At 42.7% G+C, this 20,646-nt stretch overlaps 2 protein-coding genes across 2 annotated transcripts in view; both read right to left on the bottom strand.

The window, feature by feature from the left end:
- Nucleotides 1–19,307, bottom strand: part of LOC123748468 (multiple PDZ domain protein) — a 1,300,933-nt gene extending 1,281,626 nt beyond the window's left edge. Inside the window, 1 exon segment of the mRNA XM_069303573.1 lies at nucleotides 19,038–19,307. The gene's annotated coding sequence lies outside the window, so the exon portion shown is untranslated.
- Nucleotides 14,104–14,571, bottom strand: LOC138351654 (cathelicidin-B1-like). Its single transcript, XM_069303664.1, has one exon. It carries the CDS (start codon nucleotides 14,569–14,571, stop codon nucleotides 14,104–14,106), a length of 468 nt encoding a protein of 155 aa, XP_069159765.1.
- Nucleotides 19,308–20,646: the final 1,339 nt, after the last annotated feature.

Raw genomic sequence — 20,646 nt, 5'->3', positions numbered from 1 at the left:
AATGCAGTCAAATCATAACATAGAACGAAAAGGCAATGTAAAGGATTTGAGTGTATTGATGTCCAAAGACCTTATCTTTAAAGAACACAATAAAGTAGCCGTCACAACTGCAAGAAAAATGACAGGTTGGATAACAAGAACTTTTCACACTAGAGATGCTATACCAATGATATTCTTTAAGACGCCAGTACTCTCTAGAGTGGAGTACTGCTGCACAATGACAGCCCCTTTCAAAGCTGGAGAAATTGCTGACCTGGAGAGCGTGCAGAGATCCTTTACTGCTAGAATCCACCCAGTATATCCCCACCCCCAAAATATCTAAACTATTGGCGCCGACTAAAGATCCTAAATCTGTATTCGCTTGAGCGCAGGTTGGAGAGATGCATGATAATTTACATGTGGAAAATAGTAGAGGAGCTGGTCCCAAACCTGCACACAGAAATAACACCACATGAGACCAGGAGGCATGGCAGGATGTGCAGAATACCCCCGTTGAAGAGCAGAGGTGCAGTAAGTAGAGTAAGGTGCAGTTAGGTAACGGGGCCTAACAGCTGAGTGGACAGCGCTTCGGATTCGTAGTCCTGAGGTTCCGGGTTCGATCCCCGGTGGAGGCGGAAAAAATGGGCAGAGTTCATTTCACACTGATGCTCCTGTTATCTAGCAGTAAATAGGTACCTGGGAGTTAGCTGCTACGGGCTGCCTGGTCGAGGACCGGGCCGCGAGGACGCTAAGCCCCGAAATCATCTCAAGATAACCTCAAGGGGAATGAGGAGGATGTGAAGGGGAAAAAGGAGGAAGAAATGAAAGGGAAGGAATAGGAAGAATGAAGGGGGAATGAGAAGGCAGAATACAGGGAAAATGGGGAGGAAGAATAAAGGGTAATGGGGAGGAAGAATAATGGAGAATGAGGAAGAATGAAGGGGAATGAGGAAGAACACTAAAGAGGGGGGAAAGAGAGGGAGTAGGAAAAAGAGAGGGGGAGTAAAAAGAGAGGGAGAGGAAAAAGAGAGGGAAGAGGAAAGAGAAATCTTCTCTCTTGTCTAAACAAAAGACGAGATATTAAGAAGAGTAAGAAACGAGAATAAGAGGGATGAGATAAATCAATAAATAGGGAAGAAAAATTAAAGCAAAATGGAAAATAGAATAGGAGAAAGGGAGAAAGGAGGAGTCAAGCTGAGAAACAAGGGAGGGGAAGTAGGTGTAGGAAGAGAAAGGAACAGTCATACACCCTGCATTAATACAATAACACATTTATATAAATAATAGGCCGTCTTAAAACCATACTTGTTTTATGCTTTAGTTCCACACATTCGTATTCCTGCCAGGTCGATAGTGTTAACAACGCTATGAAATGTTGACCCTGCTGGAGGCAGATATTGCCTCCCACACCAAACAATGGCCTAGACTAAAGTGCTAGGTGTGTAGGCTAGATGCAATTTCAAATGTTTGCAATAAATAGAATCCACATCACAAAATGCCAACAGGAATTTCCCCCACGCGGCTACAAACAACAAGGTCAACAATGGGAAATTAAGACGGTAAACAATGAGGAATATGCACGATTACTGAGTAGGAACCAGCGTAATCAACTCTCAAGCCTTGTTTGGCAAACACACACCAAACAACAAGGCAGGATAGGCTTCATAAACAGGTTATTTTGTTAGCTTGTGATGGTTTCGGGGCTTTGCGTCGCCGCGGTCCGGTCATCGCCCCAGGCCTCCTCGTTGCTAGACTGGTCAACCAGGACGCGGCTGATTGAGGCGGGACCAAAGAGCCGAAGCTCAATCCCCGCAAGCACAAGTAGGTGAGAACAAACTCCCATCTCTACCAAGCGTTGTATTCGTTTGCCTTGTTCGGGTTGAATGTAGACACAGTAGTCGCTTCTGTATATATTTATTGAGTGAGGCAAACAGGTGTATAACTGGCCAGCCGAGGTCCACCTACTCTGGGTCTGTGAGGATAACTGAGGCTGCTGGGAGCATGCCTGATGCTCCTCTGTCTGGCATGACGTCAGAGGCCTACTTGCCTGTGATTGGTTACATTTCAACTGACAGAATTTGAGTATAACACCGCTCGGACACGCTACCAAGTCGACGTCCCTTGTCGACAAGCTCTGGCTAGCTATATAGTTACAATGATACTGAAAGGACCTCGGTGGCATACAATAATGGCTTACATGTGAAATTTGCATAATAAAACATTGAAAGAAGATCAGGTGTGCGTAATACAAACAACTCGGCATATATGCACCAAAAAAAAAAAATTCATCATAATAGGTGAAAATCATGGTAACAATGCTTTGATTAAATCAGAGTATTAAGAACATGTGTATGTCTACTGATCAGATATGAACAATACAACTCAAGGTATTGCCTAAACAAAATTATTAACATGTGTCAATGGCATGTGCTTGAAAACCATACAAAATTAAACAATTATTACATTAATAGAACAAAGTTCTGACCTAACAACCACAATTGAATTTCAAGATAGATAATTTTTTTTTTTTTTCTCTTTTTTTTTTTTTGAAATAATACAATATATTTACAAGACCAATGTACAATATATATAATGTGCAATATATTTACAAGCATATACAAGACCTGGATCAAGAAGACTAACATCTGCGTGATAGCAGTCAGGATTCACTGGCCTCAATGTGGTTGCTAGAACAATAATAACTCTTATGACAAGCACTGTAAAAATACAAATGGTAGTAGACTTAACAATGGCATCTAATTCATAACAAAATAAAGTTGAGAAAAACTATACATTATATATAATGGTAATAATAAGACACATGTGGTAGAAATACTGCAAATGTTTTTTTTTTTTTTTTTTTTTTTTTTTTTCAAAACAAACAGAATAACTGTAGAGTGCACTCAATTATAAATTCTGCGGATATCTACACCTAGCTCATCCAGAGCACTATACAACTCTGGCTCTGACTGAAGGTCCGGAACAGATGAAACTTCATGTGACAAACTATCATCTTGAGAGATATCCTCGTTAACATCTAGCCAATGGACATGTGGTGAGTGCACGGTTGAAACGAGAGGTCTAGATCTAAGATTATAATTGCTAGTATGGGGTTGCTGAACATCAAGTGGTCTGTCAACCACAGAAGGTGGTGTCCGAGTAGGAGTATCTGTCTGGGTAAGTTCATTGTCATCTTCCTCATCAGTCTCGTCAACAGTCATTTTAGCTAACTTCATGTGGTCTAAATGTTCATTTATATACTCTCCTGTTAACAAGTTCTTAAGTCTGTATTTGTTACCTTTAATAAGCTCGATTACCTTATATGGACCCAAAAATTTCTTAGTTAACTTGTACATAGGACCAGACCTGTGTTGGTTAAGTATCATTACTACAGATCCAATAGTTATTTTATTGGGTTTAGCTCGTGCATTCCTTGCTAGAGTGAACTCGGCTGTTGCTTTGGACAGTTGTTCTCGTATTTTCTTGAATACTAATTGCATTTGTCTACGCTTCACTTGAACAAAATCATCTACGTTATATAAGGGAGTAGGAGGTACGTTAATCAATTCATTAGGGAGGATCTTATCTGTACCATAAAGAATAGCGTGAGGTGTGTCACCAGTAGAAACATTAATTGAAGAATTTATAGCACACTGAATTAAGGGTATAAAATCATCCCAATTGTTGTTATCAAAATTCAACGTGACTCTCAAGGCATCTAACACTTTCCTGTTAGTACGTTCAGCTAGTCCATTACTTGCCGGATGGTAAGGCATAATGCTACATTTTTTGATGTTATATAAATCACACAAGCTAGTTAGAATACTATTACTGAATTCCGGACCATTATCTGAAAGGATTACTTTAGGCATACTATATCTACAAATTATTTGGTCATGGAATGCGCTGGCTATGGTTACAGCTGTTTTGTTCGGGATAGGAACTAGTTCGCAAAACCGTGAAAAATTATCGACCATTACAAGCAAATGTTTGTTCCCTTTCTCTGTTTCCGCAAAATTTGTCAATAAATCCATCGATATTCGTTCCCAAGGAGCTTTAGTTGCTGGGTACACCTGAATTGGATTAGGCCCTGAAACATGTCCCTTGTGCTGTAAACAAGTTAAACATCTGTCAACATAATGAGCAATCTCCTTAGCCATTTTTGGCCAAAAATATTTCAATCGACCTTGTTGGAGTGTACGATCCTTTCCTGGATGTGCACTTGCAGGAGCATCATGGATAATTTTTAACACAGTTGGTACCAAGACAGCTGGAACAACTAACTGACAACATTTCCTCGGGGCTGTCCCTAGCTTTACTACTCTACACAGTAAATTGTCCAACATAACTAGTTCTTTCAATGGTACTGGCGGTTTATGAATCGGGCGAGTGTCTTGCTTAGTCAAAAATTTAATGACGGGTGCCCATATGGGGTCTTGTCTTTGTTCCGTTTCTACTACTGTAGCATCTAATGCTGGGTAATTTAACTGAATCGCAGCTACGTGTCGAGAAAACGCATCGGCTACAACATTTTGCTTTCCTGGAATATATCCAAATGTGGGATTGAATTCTTGAATTGTGAGCAAATATCTAGCAAACTTTCCAACTGGATTCTTATTTTTGAACAAGGGAATTAATGGTTGGTGATCTGTAAGAACATGAACTGGGTAATTATAAATTGTATCCTTGAAATGTTTAAGTGCCCAAACAACTGCCAAGGCTTCTCGTTCTGTTGCACTATAATTTTTCTCTTCTTTGGATAATGTGCGGCTAGCATAAGCTATTGCGTGATCTCTGTGACCTTCTGTTTGAAGTAATGCAGCACCTAAACCTATGTCACTAGCATCTGTAACCAACGTAAAAGGTTTAGAAAAATCTGGGTACCTAAGGACAGGTGACGAAATCAAGGCTGCTTTGAGTTTTTTGAATGACTGATCCTGGGCCTCTCCCCAAACAAAGGGTTCATCTTTTCTTTGCAACTTGTAAAGCGGAGCGGCTATAATAGAGAATCCAGCAATAAATGAACGATAAAATCCTACAAGACCTGTGAACTGTCTTACGGCTTCTGCGGTACGAGGTGTTGGAAAATCACGGGCAGCAATAATTTTTGATTCATTCAATGTAATACCTGAAGGTGTAACTGTATGACCTAGGAAATTAATCTTTTGCTTTAAAAATGAACATTTTGCAAGCTTTATTTTTAAATTAGCTTCAGCGAGCTTTGCAAGTACTTTTTCAAGGTTCTGGAAATGAGTCTGAACATCTTGCGACATGATTATGAGATCATCAAGGTAAACTAGAAGCGTACTTCCTATCAATCTACGAAATAGATTTGTCATGAGCCGTGAAAAGGTTATTGGACTACTACGCAAACCAAACGGCATTCTTTTGAAATGAAAATGACCATTGGGAGTACTAAAGGCTGTCAATTGTTTACTTTCCTCATCAAGGGGGATTTGCCAGAATCCCTGCAACAAATCTAACGTTGAGAATACTTTGTTTCGACCAATACTTTGCAACAAATCATTTAGAACTGGAAGTGGGAAACGATCAGGTATTGTTGCTCTGTTAAGCTTGCGATAATCGATTACAGGTCTCCAAGTCCCATCTCGTTTTGGTACAAGAATCAATGGAGCGTTCCATGGCGAATTACTCGATTCAATTACATCACTCTGTAACATTTCCTCTACAAGTCTATCTGCTTCTGCTCTCTGAGAATGGGGAAGACGGTAAGCTGGTACATAAATAGGCGTAGTTCCTTGTTCAAGGGGAATTTTATGTGTAATAAGAGGAGTGAGACCTAATTTTTCTCCTGGTAGAGCAACAACAGCTCTATTCTTGTTCAAAATTTTCAAAAGCTGAGCCACAGAGTCAGGAAAATCAGTAGGACTGAGGTGTTGCGCTTGCACCTCTGGCTGAGATCCCTGTTCTCCTGGTGTGAGTGTACAAACAGTATGATCCATGGAGACATCATCCACAACTCGCACCGGTAACGAGTAATGGGCAAAATCTACAACATGGGTACCAGACTGGAGATGGATATCGGCATTACTTGTGTTCGCGATAAAAAGTGAGACAGTACCATCCTGCACTGTGTGCCAGGAGGGTTCAACAAATGTACCATTCACTTTACATGTTTCACTTTCCGCAATCACATCCGACAACTCAGGCACTCCCTGAACCTTAACTCTTATTCTGGTGAGAGAATGAGGGTGTAGCACAGTGTCAGTAGCCGTGGAACCACTGACTTCAGAGATGGAAGCTGCCAGGCGAGCGAGACAACGAGAATCCGTTAGGGCGTCCCCTTCCAGAAAGTCCCGATACTCATTCTCCTTAACAACTGTACAACTACTATGCTTCAATCGAGTGCCTGTTTTCTCGGGTATGCTACCACGACAATGATCTGACAAACCTACGCTTGCAAGGCGGGTGTCAACAAAATTAACATAATCTGATTGAAGGTTGAACTCGTGGCCCTGTCGATACATGCTACACAAGGGTATGACGTGGTCTTTGATACTTATGTTCCAACGATGGGGAAACAATGCAATATTTTCATCAATCATGGTGTACAGACCTAAGAGAATGTCTCCAGGAAAATGAATAATGTCAACAACTAAACATGTTATAGACAATGTGACATCATTGAACTTGAGTGGGAGGTCAATTTCACCCTGAACTTTTACTTTATTTCCTGAAATACCACTTAGAAAAGGTATGTGTGACTGTTTTAAAATAGTAGGGTGCATACTTTCAATGTCTCTAAGAGCTGAGGGCTTGACAATATTAATTTTTGCACCTGAGTCAAGAAAAACTTTTAAAACTCTACCATGTACAATGGCTGATACAAGGGGACCATCACTTGAGACTGGACAAGTTACTATTTTTGACTTATGTTGTCTGGGATATCTGCGTCTTGTTTGTGTCAAATTTACTGTGGATCCGTCAACATCTACAACTGGTCTAGAGTCAGTGTCCTCCTCTGTCAAGTGTCCAAATCTATTTTGGGTAGCTACTGAATACACAGGGAGGGCACTAGGATTGGCTAGCTTGAATTGGTTAGCGGATGGCCTTGGGGGTTTCCCGACGACATGGAGTGAACATTCTGAGCTCCAGCATTCTGTGACTGAGCATTATAATTTGAAATTGCATTATAGCTGGGCTGGGAGTTGTAATTACGAGAGTTCTGATAATGTCTTGGACGCTGTGAGCCTCGCCAAGACTGACCATGGGAGTTACGAGGTGGAGATGTCCTTTGCCTAGCTCTACAATCCGCAGTGTGGTGACCAACTTGTTTATGGTACGTGCAATATGGAAGCCTAGAATGATTAGATTGATGAGGGGGCCGAGAGAATTGTCTAGGAGGTGATGATCTAGGGGCGGACCAACAGTCCCTTGCAAGGTGGTTACTCTTACCACAATGCCAACATGAGGGAGTGGATGGTTGTGGACTATGGCGTTTCGGCATTTTATGAGGCGGCGAATTTGACTGGGGGCTACGAGCATGGGTACGCTTCTGCGACCAAGAGTTTTGAGAATTTGTGGGAGGATGCTGAGAGCTTGTGACTACATTTACAGCATCAGAGGGTGGCAACAGTTGAGCACTTCGGGGAGCTAGTTTATCTGCGGCATTGTTAATAGCCTCAAATACTTCACCAATTTCATGTTTAACACCAAAATTTTGTTGCTCAACGATTGGTTTTGTATGCTCGGGGGCAAAATGCATTAAAGTACTAAATGCTATCATTTTGGCCATAGCCTCAGGGGACAGATTATTGTCTTTATCTAACCAAGTTGAATTATTCATAGCAGAAACTAAGGCATACAGATACTGATCGAGACGGCTAGTAAACGCATTAAACGATTCACCAGGCTGCATGGTGGCATTGGCAATTTTCTTGACTAACCTATATGGGTCAAGGTCTCCTTTATTAACAAAGCGACGGCGAAAGAAATCCTTAAATTCAGGCCAAGACTGGAGGCTAACAATGGCTTTCTCATCAACAACAAAACGTGCATCACCTTTGGTTGTGTCCACGGCTGACCGTGCAATTGCTAAGTATTCGGCATCAGTAGGCTTAGAAAAACGTGCAACTGTTTTCGCTTCAACCTTACTAAACCATGATTCTAATAAACGCGATTCCCCAGCAAAAAGAGGAATAGCCATTTCCTGAGCTGATCTCTGGCCATTGGGACGAGCAACTGTTCCCATTGATTCTGAAGGGGTTTCAACAGTGGTAGGCATTGTCACAGCCGTGGAAGTAATATTTGAACGCAGATTATAATTAAGTGCACCTGGCATCAGAAATAGTATACACAAAAATAAACACAAAAAATATCAACTTGGCTAAAGTAAAAATGGCAGAAATAAAATTATTAAATTGGGCTAGGCAAGAAAATAATTAAGAACAAGCAAATTGTAAACTAAATTTAGCAATCTTTCATTAAAAAAATGACTGGAATTAGATGTATGTAAATTAATTAAACCAGACTAAGCACAGCAATTTAGAATAAAAACTGGGAAATGCAATTGCAAAATTTCATTAAAAAGATTCAACACAACAAGTGGCAATGCAAGAAATATGGATGTAGCACATAAACTGGACACAGGAATGTATATAACTCCTATGGTAAAAGTTTAAAATAAAATGCTTAAAGGATAAATTTCAAGTTAGGTCTGGAGAAATTAAAAAAAATTTCTATGTTCTATTGTCTATGGAAATCTCAAAAACAAATTTCTTTTATGCAAAAATAAACTGCTAGAACAATTATTTCTTACTTCTCTCACCTTTGAATTCAGTAATGACACTAGTAACAATTAATGAATAATGGAATCATATGCAGGGAATATTGAAATGTCTCAGAGAAACTGTGGGCCTCTGGAGTACTAAACCGGCTCCAATATTTAACAAGTCACTGAATGGTTAATTCACAGGATATTATGGGAATTATTACATAAGTCACTTTTTAACACTTGGCACGCTGTTCTCAACTAGCAATTACTTATCTCAGGGTTGTAATTTATGAGGATCACCAGTAGCCAAAGTAGGAGAAGCGTCGTGAAGATCGGAAGAGGCCCATGTGAGGCGTGTTTACAAACTGGATGCGACGGCAACGCTCCTGGCGGCGGTGGCGCGAGACTCAGGGACCCCACACTGTTCACGCTAGAGGCACGAAGATAAATTCTGACGACGACAATATTGCGACGATGGAATAACCAGTTGATACTTGCGACGATGGCTGACGACGATTGCAGTAGCTTGCACCCTCACGAAGCTTGATACTGTCAGCTTGGGTGGCGGTGGTGGTGGTGGTGGGTGTAATAGGTGGTTCCCACGTGGTGGCGCGAGGTTCAAAAATGGCTGGCGCGGGAAGCTTCCTTCCTCCTCACTGATGAGTGAGCGTTCTCACAGGAAAATATTGACCCTTACTTCTAAAACGTTAGCCTGGAGTAGTGGTTGATGGCAGGACCCCGGTCTGGCACAATATTTGATGCGTGGGTGGCAGGATGGCGGCTTATGGCGGTGGCGGTGGCGGCGGTTTTGGCTGGAACACGAGGCGATGCTGGGTACTTGAACTTTTGCTTCCAGAAAAAAATTTCTGGATCCCACTGCTGCTACCAGTATTCGTTTGCCTTGTTCGGGTTGAATGTAGACACAGTAGTCGCTTCTGTATATATTTATTGAGTGAGGCAAACAGGTGTATAACTGGCCAGCCGAGGTCCACCTACTCTGGGTCTGTGAGGATAACTGAGGCTGCTGGGAGCATGCCTGATGCTCCTCTGTCTGGCATGACGTCAGAGGCCTACTTGCCTGTGATTGGTTACATTTCAACTGACAGAATTTGAGTATAACAGTTGCTTCCTGAAGCACCAAGTCCCATGATGATGATGTTTCAGATTTAGCTACTCAGAACGAAGTATCCATGTAGCACGGGCTATAGTGAGCCCGTAAAAAAGTGTCCCATGAACTATACACGCATTATACATTGCTCACCTGATCAACCAGGCTGTTCCACAGGGAAATAGCAGTTAGGATATATAGACTACGTCTAGGTTACAGATGCAACTGGGAGATTGGTGAACCCCGACAGAGAGAATGAATCTTCTGCCAAACTGTCACAGAAAAGCCATTACTTCACTATCTTCTGGAATGTGAAGCAACCAACGACCTTAGAAGAGCTTTAAGAGTCCCAGATTCTTGCAGTGGCCACCCTGAAGCCATCAACACTGCCACTCTCCTGGTCAAAAAAGGTGTCCAGCAGCTGGGCACCCTCATAAAGACTGTCAAGCAGTATCTCCCCCGCGATAGCAGCTTGACGTTTAAATGCAACCTCAGAACACCGAAAAGAATTTCTGAACATAAAATTGTATCACTTACGGGCTATTCATGCCCGTGCCACCTCTTAGGGTGGCTTAATCTATATCAATCAACCAACCAGGCTGTGATTCATACGTCAGGCTGCGAGCAGCCGCGTCCAACAGCCTGGTTGACCAGTCCAGGAACGAGGAGTCCTAGTCGAGGACCGGGCCGCGGGGACGCTAAGTCAAGAAAACACCTCAAGGTGAGGTAACCACCTTTGAATATGCCAGACTGTTTGGAGAATGTAATGAGATAACGGACAACTCACATGTAACTCTACAACCTATATACACAGCCTACCTTATTAAATTAATATAACGCCAGATTTATTTTAAGGCCGTCTCTATATTTTACAGATGCTATGGGTTACCTACCTACCCTGTGTCTACCTTGTGTAGCTTCCGGGGATCAACAGCCCCCCGTGGCCAGTCCCCGGGGGGCTGTCGATCCCCGGAAGCCAGCCCACCCGATTGGTCGTCTGGTCAACCAAGCAGTTGGACGCCCCTGCTCGCAGCCTGACACATGAATCACAGCCTGGTTGATTGGGTATGTTTTGGAGGTTTATAGAGGAAGCGTGTTGAACAGTCTCGGGCCTCTGATGTTGATAGTTCTCTCTCAAAGTACCTGTTGCACCTCTGCTCTTCAACGGGGGTATTCTGCACATCCTGCTATGCCTGCGAGCAGCCGCGTCTAACAGCCTGGTTGATCAGTCCAGCAACCAGGAGGCCTGGTCGACGACCGGGCCGCGGGGACACTAAGCCCCGTAAGCACCTCAAGGTAGGTAAGGTATGCCTTCTGGTCTCACGTGATGTTATTTCTGTGTGCAGGTTTGGGACCAGCCCCTCTAATATTTTCCACGTATAAATTATTATGTATCTCTCCCGTCTGTAAGGCCCAACCACTTGGGCTGGACGGCAGAGCGAAGGTCTCCCTTCAAACAGGTCGGCGTTTAATCCCTGACCGTCCAAGTGGTTGGGCACCATTCCTTACCCCCCGTCCCATCCCAAATCCTTATCCTGACCCCTTCCCTGTGCTATATAGTCGTAATGACTTGGCGCTTTCCCCTGGTAGTTCTCTCCCGCCTGTAAGGTAAATTTCGGAATGCTGAGTGTTTTAATTGGGGAGAAAAATCACTAACACACAACTTCTGACCCTCAAAGCTTGTGAGAATATCTGCACAAAATTTCCTTGGTGATACATACGAGACTTAAACCATGCCTACCTTGAGGTTACCTTGAGGTGCTTCCGGGGCTTAGTGTCCCCGCGGCCCGGTCGTCGATCGACTAGGGACGATCTACGGGAAGAGCCGCAAACTACACCTCTTTCAGCTTCTTCGGCCACACCGCATCTAGAGGGAGGATTAAGGAATAAAGAGGGTCCTCTAGAGGGAGGATTAAGGAATAAAGAGGGTCCTCTAGAGGGAGGATTAAGGAATAAAGGGGGTCCTCTCGAGCGCTCCCTTAATCACATACAGGATAGACTGCTCCCGAATATCCCTTTATCCACGCAGCTTGAAAAATTAATTTCTCCTCCGCCTCCGGTAAAAAACAGCTTTGACACTTTGGCAAGAATCCATTCCACCCCTTTGTCCCTTCAACCTTCAACCCTTAACAAAATTAAAGTGCTTCGCGCGATAGGCTAATCGTGTAGTCCGTCCTCTCCAGTGCACACAACGTCACTAAACTGATGTACTAAATTACCGTGACAGTGAATACCAGCATTATCCTCACTTTAATAAGACTATCAAAATCCTCAGATTAGGCAAAATTGTAATTAATTTTGTCAATAAAGATGTTAATAATAATATAACTAAATCACCAGAACCTAACTTAACCGAGGACATACGAACAGAAAACGGGACCATGTAAATTTTTTGAGCCGCTGTGATTTGTAGAACATCAATTCTTGGCCTTATGGGATTTACACGTCAAAATGCGATATACTATTCTAGAGGACGGGTGGGTGGGTGGGGGGGGGACGGGATGGGTATGTGGTGCATAATAAAGAAATAAATTGAATTGGGTGGTTTAGTAGCCTCCCGTGACATAGACCACATATTCGCAAGTTTCTGGGGGCTCGTATATGGGGGATGCAATTCGCATCGTACACAAGTACTCACCTTTACTAAGCGAGTACAAGACGGTTCACCAAAGGATTTTACCCCGACCCAACATTCCTAATCAAAGCTAATATACCCTAACCTAACAATATATAAGTTTCTGACAATAAGAAAATTTATTTTGTCGAAGCGCCTGTGTATAATTTGACCACAGCCTGTACTGTATATCCATAAATGGTCCAGTTAGTCAAGAGACGCCGCACTAAGCTACGTCGAACTTTAGTGTTCTCTCCTGGTTGATACCTGGTTGATGGGGTTCTGAGAGTTCTACTAATCTCTCACCATGTCCATGGAGGACAGAAAAAAATGTATATATGCTAGTTAGCATTGTAAATGTGTGGCCACGTCTGTGGTAGAAAATAATAATAAAAACTCCCCAAGCCCGGCCCGAGGCCAGACTTGACTTGTGAGAGTTTGGTCCACCAGGCTGTTGCTTGGAGCGGCCCGCAGGCCCACATACATACTCTCGGACGCAGGTTCGAATCCTCGTCACGGCCCTTGTGGATTTGTTCATTTGCCCACATACATACCACAGCCTGGTTGGTCCCGCACTTCTTGAAGAAAACTTCCTAGTTTTCTCTTGAAAATGTCCACGATGTCTCAGTGCAGACTACTGATCACATGCCTCTGTATGATTACCCAACCTGTGTGATGGGTTGTTTTAGATTCAGCTAGTTAGAACAAAATGTTCCAAGTAACACGGGCTATGGTGAGCCCGTAATGTGTGATGGGGAATTTTAGCATAGTTATTTTACACACACGGTACTCCCCTTCATATAGTCTAGGGTAGCTGCACAAATGCATATGTAACAATCTCTCTCCCGCCCGGGAATCAAATCCAGGAATCCCGATTGTATGTCGATATCGACGCTATCTATTGACTGCACCCGACTCCCGGCACCCGTGTGTTGCTGGAGACCTCTGCCAGTGTTGCTGGAGACCTCTGCCAGTGTTGCTGGAGACCCCTGCCAGTGTGTTGCTGGAGACCTCTGCCAGTGTGTTGCTGGAGACCTCTGCCAGTGTTGCTGGAGACCTCTGCCAGTGCTGCTGGAGACCTCTGCCAGTGTTGCGGGAGAGTAGAAGTGGTGTTTTCGCACTATGACGATACTGTGTAGGACTGACCCATGATTCACTGAGAAAGGCGAACTCGCCGGCGTGAGGACCATAGAAAACAGACTCTGGGAAGGAACCTTGCATGGTGATAGAAGACAGAAGTGGACTCGCCGGGAAAATAGAAAATAGCAGAAGTTTTAGAGTGTCCTGTGCGAAAGTGATACCCGCAGTGTTATGTCATGTACATGTGTGTGTGTGTGTGTATATATATAGCTAATTAGTACACCTAGTTCACCTAGAAGTACACACCTAGTACACCTACTACACCTAAAGTTCTGTTTAGTATACCTGGAGAGGGTTTCGGGAGTTCTTCTACTCCCCCGAGCCCATATTATTGAAGACTTTATTCCTTGACGCCCAGAACCAAGGCAAGGAACCAGGCCTGGTCGGAGACCGGACCGCGGGGCTATTCATCCCCGGAAGTTACACAAGGTAAGGTTCTCTCCGTCATTTGCAAAAGGCAAATGAAAGAAAATGTTTCGGTCTTCGATTTCCAGATTTGGATCCCTACAACACAACATGAATAAAAAACTAAAACAAAACAAATACAAACCACTGATACAAACATATTCTCACCATACTATCTATACTAATTTCTATATTCACTGGTGATTCACACCCAGGTACCACTGATGATTCACACCCAGGTACCACTGATGATTCACACCCAGGTACCACTGATGATTCACACCCAGGTACCACTGATGATTCACACCCAGGTACCACTGATGATTCACACCCAGGTACCACTGATGATTCACACCCAGGTACCACTGATGATTCACACCCACGTACCACTGATGATTCACACCCAGGTACCACTGATGATTCACACCCGGGTACCACTGATGATTCACACCCAGGTACCACTGATGATTCACACTCACGTACCACTGATGATTCACACCCACGTACCACTGACGATTCACACCCACGTACCACTGACGATTCACACCCACGTACCACTGACGATTCACACCCACGTACAGTAACCTCCATTGCTCTATTACTGCTACATAGAACCCTTTTCCATTTTGTTTGTGCTTTGAAGATCATTGGCATTTAAGAGTAAAATGGACGTGTAGCCTAATAACCTTTCGTATGTCGTAAGACGAACGTAAGTCGACTCATGAGAAAGTCGATGACCTCGATGAAACGTTGAGCAAACGGCTTCTAAACACGGAGTTGTTAATCCATGAAACCATGTACAGTATTTCCAACACCTGAACTTGCGGACAAACAAGTTTAATGAGAATGGCTCGAGCTCCAGAAGCCTAATATTTTATGTTTAAAATGACAATAAATTCGGCAATATAATTTGCAACCAAAAAAATATAATATTGCACACCTGATTATCAGTTTTGTATTTGCATATGAGTATTCCATTAAGAGAAAATTTTATTCATAAATAGTTGTATATTTATAATTGGGTACATTTATTTTAAAATTATGGTAAATTAATTACATAAGAAAATTACACTAACAGCATAGCACGTAGAGATTATTATTATTATTATTATTATATAGTCCTTGATGATCTATCTAGTGAGAAATTGAACGACCTAGCCTCTGCCAAGATCGCGATCTGGCTTCCGCAAAGTCGCTTCTAGTATGGTAGAAGCATATTAATAAATGGTAGATTGCATATATTGTCACTTGCCAGTCTTCCCTGGCCTTGAATCACTGCAGTTACATAGGCCTAAAGTAAACAGAAAATTCTTGAACGTATTAACACGCCAACGTTTTCCTGAACAGGATAACATTGGCGATAACATGGGTATCTATTCTTCCACATAAACCTAGTGTTGAGTAATTCAAAGCTATACACAAAAACAGAAGGAACACAATTTGGACCATCGCTAAACTACTGTACGCAAACACAACCTAATCAATTTAAACTAAATGAACAAAATTAAAGACTGAACTTTTGTAAAATTAGGCTCGCCAGCTTTATGACAATTGTTAAAATTAATTCGAAACTAATCGTTCCAAGAAGTTTACGTCATAGGATTATTTTGGTTAAGTTCGAACAGTTAATGTACAAGATCCTTTTTAACCATCTGGGGAAAGGAATATTACAAACTACGAGGAAAGGGACAAATAGTCCAGCCGTGTAAGTGGTTAATGAACAATCTACAATGCAAGTTTCTTTACCCTAGGCACAAGACCTCACAAATTAAATTCGATTAATGTACAACATATCAGGAACTTGGTAACTTTAGAAAAATTATCCAACTAATTAGATTGTCAAGTAAGCATGTGAGCTTAGGTTACCTTACGGTACGAGCTGCAAGAAGCAATAGCCTGTAAGAAATTTCATCTGAGCCGGAATGTGAAAATAGCAACAAGGCTAAGACTTCGCTGTACAACGTAACTCAACATATTCAATAAAATGTATACAAATTAACGTAAGCATAAACTGCCATACCTTGAGGTACTTCCGAGGCTTAGCGTCCCCGCGGCCCGGTCTCTCGACCAGGCCTCCTGTATGTCAAGCTGATGTACAGTATCGTACATTTTATTATTAAACTGCAATAATCATCATTATTTAACTGAATTTGTGATGCCTACAATTAGCTCAGCGAGGGTGAACGGGCTTGTGGGTTCCAAGGGGAGGGGGAGGTAGAGGGCCCAACCCTCCACTCCGCAGCCCGGACTCGCACACCGTCCTCCAAACAAAGACCCAAAAGTGATTCCATGCACCCGCCAAACCCCCTGTTTATGAATGAAAAACAGTTTGCACACATCTCAACTGATTTTGTTTGAACATTTCCGGGACAAGGACCACTGACGAACTTTATTCGAACCACAACGCTGTAAATACTTCACCCATGTACTACAAATAATCGCCAACAGAACCTAAATTATTATAACCTAAATTATTACTACATGGTAGAATTATATTCTACCATGCCTCCTAAACTCGTCGTTTCTGCGTGCAAATTTGAATAGCAGATTATCAAACAGATCAAGAACAACAAGAACTTTAAAGAATGAAGAACAATTGTTATTTATATTACTTCTAAGCTGCATCACTTATGAACCCATCCCTGCCCTTGTGTGGCAGTGCACATTAGAAAGTTGTTTTCACATACCCATACATTAAAACATTGATTGTAACCATGATATATATGTGGTTCAGCCTACAGTTTAGACCTATTATCTTATGTATGACCCTCTGTCCTGCGTGACAGTGAATACCAGCATTTTCCTCACTTTAATAAGACTTTATTCAAATCCTCAGATTAGGCAAAATTGTAATTAATTTTGTCAATAAAGATGTTAATAATAAATAACAACAAGACAGTGCACAGCAGTTAATAGCAAATAAAATAAAAACTATAGGTAATGGTGGAGGGTTGTGGTGGCATCAGCGGATTCTGGTGCTCGCAGCCCTTAAATTGGCTGGTATTCAGGAGACTGCAACACTAGGGTGTGTTGGACCACCACACACCTCCAACCTCTTGTGTTTTAGTTTTTCTTCATACCAACAAACTGTGAATTTAAATTAATGAGCGTCACGGGGACTGCACTGCTAGTCCCCGTGGAGCAGTGGTAAAGCACTCGCCCGGCGCTTAGCAAGCGCTTTGGCCTGGGTTCGTATCCTGGCCGGAGAGGATTGACTGGGCGCCAATCCTTAACTATAGCGTCTGTTCACCCAGCAGTGAATGGGTATCTAGTAGTTAAACAATTTGGCGGGTCGTGCGTATTCCGGGGAAAATTAGGATTAAGGACATGCCCGAAACGTTATGCGTGCCAGTGGCTTACAAGAATGTAAGAAGTCTGGTATATAACAAAAAAGAGCGTTAATTTTGCAGTTAAATATGAAGTTACTTAACAGTGGTGGATGGTAGGATCTCGATGTAAGCCGAACATTCTTGAGATATCTTGAGATGATTTCGGGGTTTAGTGTCCCCCGCGGCCCGTTCCTCGACCAGGCCTCCACCCCCAGGAAGCAGCCCGTGACAGCTGACTAACTCCCAGGTACCTTTTTACTGCTAGGTAACAGGGGCATCAGGGTGAAAGAAACTCTGCCCATTGTTTCTCGCCGGCCCCCGGGATCGAACCCGGGACCACAGGATCACGCGCCCAGTGTTCTATCCACTCAGCCGCCGGCTAACCTAAGAAAATAAGAACAAGGTAACTGCAGAAGGCCTATTGGCCCATACGAGGCAGCTCCTATCTATAACCACCCAATCCCACTCATAAACATGTCCAACCCAACATGTACTGTATGTATATATTGGCTGCCTGTCCCCCAACACAAGTAAAATGAATAACGTTACTTTCGTAATTATCATCATTAATAATGTTTCATTATGTAATGCTTAAACCCATAAGCATTACTTCAACTTCATATGTAATCCTGTTGTGGAAGTAGAACTTCAATGGTGGCGGCGGCCGGCAGTGGACTAGCCATCAGAGGAATTTGAATAACAAATACAGTATGCGTATACCGTGAGAGTTTTGTATTCTGAGAGTAACCTCCTGTGTGGCGTTCTCCCAGCCAGCTACAACCGGTGTACCTCTCATATGGCGTTCTCTACAACCGGTGTACCTCTTGTGTGGCGTTCTCTACAACCGGTGTACCTGTTGTGTGGCGTTCTCTACAACCTGTGTACCTGTTGTGTGGCGTTTTCTACAACCTGTGTACCTCTTGTGTGGCGTTCTCTACAACCGGTGTACCTCTTGTGTGGCGTTCACTACAACCGGTGTACCTCTTGTGTGGCGTTCTCTACAACCTGTGTACCTCTTGTGTGGCGTTCTCTACAACCTGTGTACCTCTTGTGTGGCGCTCTCTACAACCTGTGTACCTCGTGTGGCGTTCGCTACAACCGGTGCACCTCTTGTGTGGCGTTCACTACAACCGGTGTACCTCTTGTGTGGCGTTCACTACAACCTGTGTACCTCTTGTGTGGCGTTCACTACAACCTGTGTACCTCATGTGGCGTTCACTACAACCGGTGCACCTCCTGTGTGGCCTTCACTACAACCGGTGTACCTCTTGTGTGGCGTTCTCTACAACCTGTGTGCCTCTTAAAACGTCTTCTGGTGTGGGTAGACATTCCAACTCCTGCTACGACGAGTTTCACCTTTTTTCGCGCCAGTTTCATAATACTTGGTTGCCGCCTCAACCTCGAATACCGACGGAATTCTGGGTAGCCAAGTCTCTTATAACAACCCACCCCGGGCCAGTAACACATCTCCAAATACGTAAGAAAGTGAATGAAGACAGAGTGCGGGTTGAGCCGTGTTATGTACGTTTCAGGTGTGTGTGTGTGTGTGTGTGTGTTACCTGTAACACCATTCAGTACATGTGGCTCCTAACACGTACATTTCATCTCCCACACACACCCGGTGTGTGTCGCAAGAGAGGCGTTCATTGCACTCCAGTTTTGGTCCTCAGCACGAGGGATAGTTATCGTCAGTACTCACAATACCTCGGGGATCTTCCTCTGCCTTACCTTTCCTTGAAGTTGGTCGACCCAAGACGAGAGGATAACCTTGAAGAGAGGAGCCTCCCACGATCACACGGGATGCCACTCTTATTTTACACCATTTCACGGGGTTAATTATAAATGATTATCAATTTCACACATGTAATATATATACACTTTACACTTATATACTAGGAAATACAGGTTTGGGTATGTATCACTTCCAAACAACACCAACGAAGTCGATAACTGCTAGCATAAACACACACACACCTTCTCGCACTGTTCACAAGTTTGCACTGAGGTCTGCTGGCTATAGACGCGAGAATCTCTCTCATCCCGGTAGTCACCTGCGCGCGCATTAGAGGATCCAAATACCTTTTACCTCTTCACAATTGCAATCTTTACTGCTCCTTGGGCGTGTTATTTTTATATATATTGTTATAATATACTATTAAATTTATTGTACGCTTGTTTCCATGGAATTATTTGAGATAACGATGAATAAGGCTAGTCAGTTCTATGTTATAAGATTGTCTTTTGTCTTTTCAACTGTGTCTTGGGTAGATCATATGGAGCGTTCAACAGGAGACGAAATAGGCGCTAAACTTAAATTAAAATGACATACGAACACGTTTAAGGCGAAAAATTTACGATTGCTGAGAATGGGAATATTTTTTTTACTTAACATAGAGGGATAATGTGCTCTGTTAATATTAAAAAGCAATATAATAATCCTGTGGTTGTGCTACGTCCTTCATCTGTATACACAGGTGAGAGTTGGGACGCGCGCATGTTCGTAAGGGCAGCGACCTGGGGGTTGAGATACAGGGAAGTAATGGCCACTCCTGTATTAGAGCATCTCGAACACTCATGTACACAATTATCTAATATTCCTGTGGCGTTTCCATCTCTTTCTGTTACTATTTACAAGTAATGTAATGACCAAAAACAATTATATATCTTCTAATCAATTATATACCAGTATTGTATTTGACATAGAAGCAGCCATGCTGACAGGCCAACGAATGATATTTTCTCTCGCAAGTACCCACCCATAAAACAATCTAATCGATAAAAACACATGAGATACATAGAATATTTGGTGAAGAAATCACCAAATATTCTATGTATTATATTTTGACTTGTTGTGTCTTAGGCTAGCTACCTACCTGTGGGAAATTAGGCCAAAACGCCTTGTTTGTTACTATACACGATGGTCATTCCTGAAGCAATAACAGATAAATTAACGACCCTGTGTCTACCTGGCTGTAACATACCAAATGGGCTGTATGGGAAGGTTAGTGTAACAAAATCAGAGTTAACTAGGCTTCCTAGGCATGCCTATTTTATATGTATCTCGCCACCTACAGAGGAAAGGACATTACTAGAACTGTGATGTCTTTAAACAATGATACTCGCGTGAACATAAATATTCCTTTATCCCAAATTAATCCAAGAACTGCAAATACACGATGAAGTATGAAGGTAACTTCAGAAGGCCTATTGGCCCATAAGAGGCAGCTCCTATTTATATCCACCCAATCTCATTCATATATATGTCTAACCTATATACACAAATCACAATAGCGTGATATATATATCAAATGAACAAATCCACAAGGGCCGTGATAAG

This window comes from Procambarus clarkii, chromosome 50 (genome assembly GCF_040958095.1).
Source record: "Procambarus clarkii isolate CNS0578487 chromosome 50, FALCON_Pclarkii_2.0, whole genome shotgun sequence".
Lineage (NCBI taxonomy): Eukaryota > Metazoa > Arthropoda > Malacostraca > Decapoda > Cambaridae > Procambarus > Procambarus clarkii.
This window is presented reverse-complemented; position numbering and strand designations above follow the sequence as displayed.

Excerpts from the sequence above, each read along its gene's own strand:
- LOC138351654 (XM_069303664.1), bottom strand. The coding sequence starts at position 14,571 with ATGGAGGTTACTGTACGTGGGTGTGAATCGTCAGTGGTACGTGGGTGT.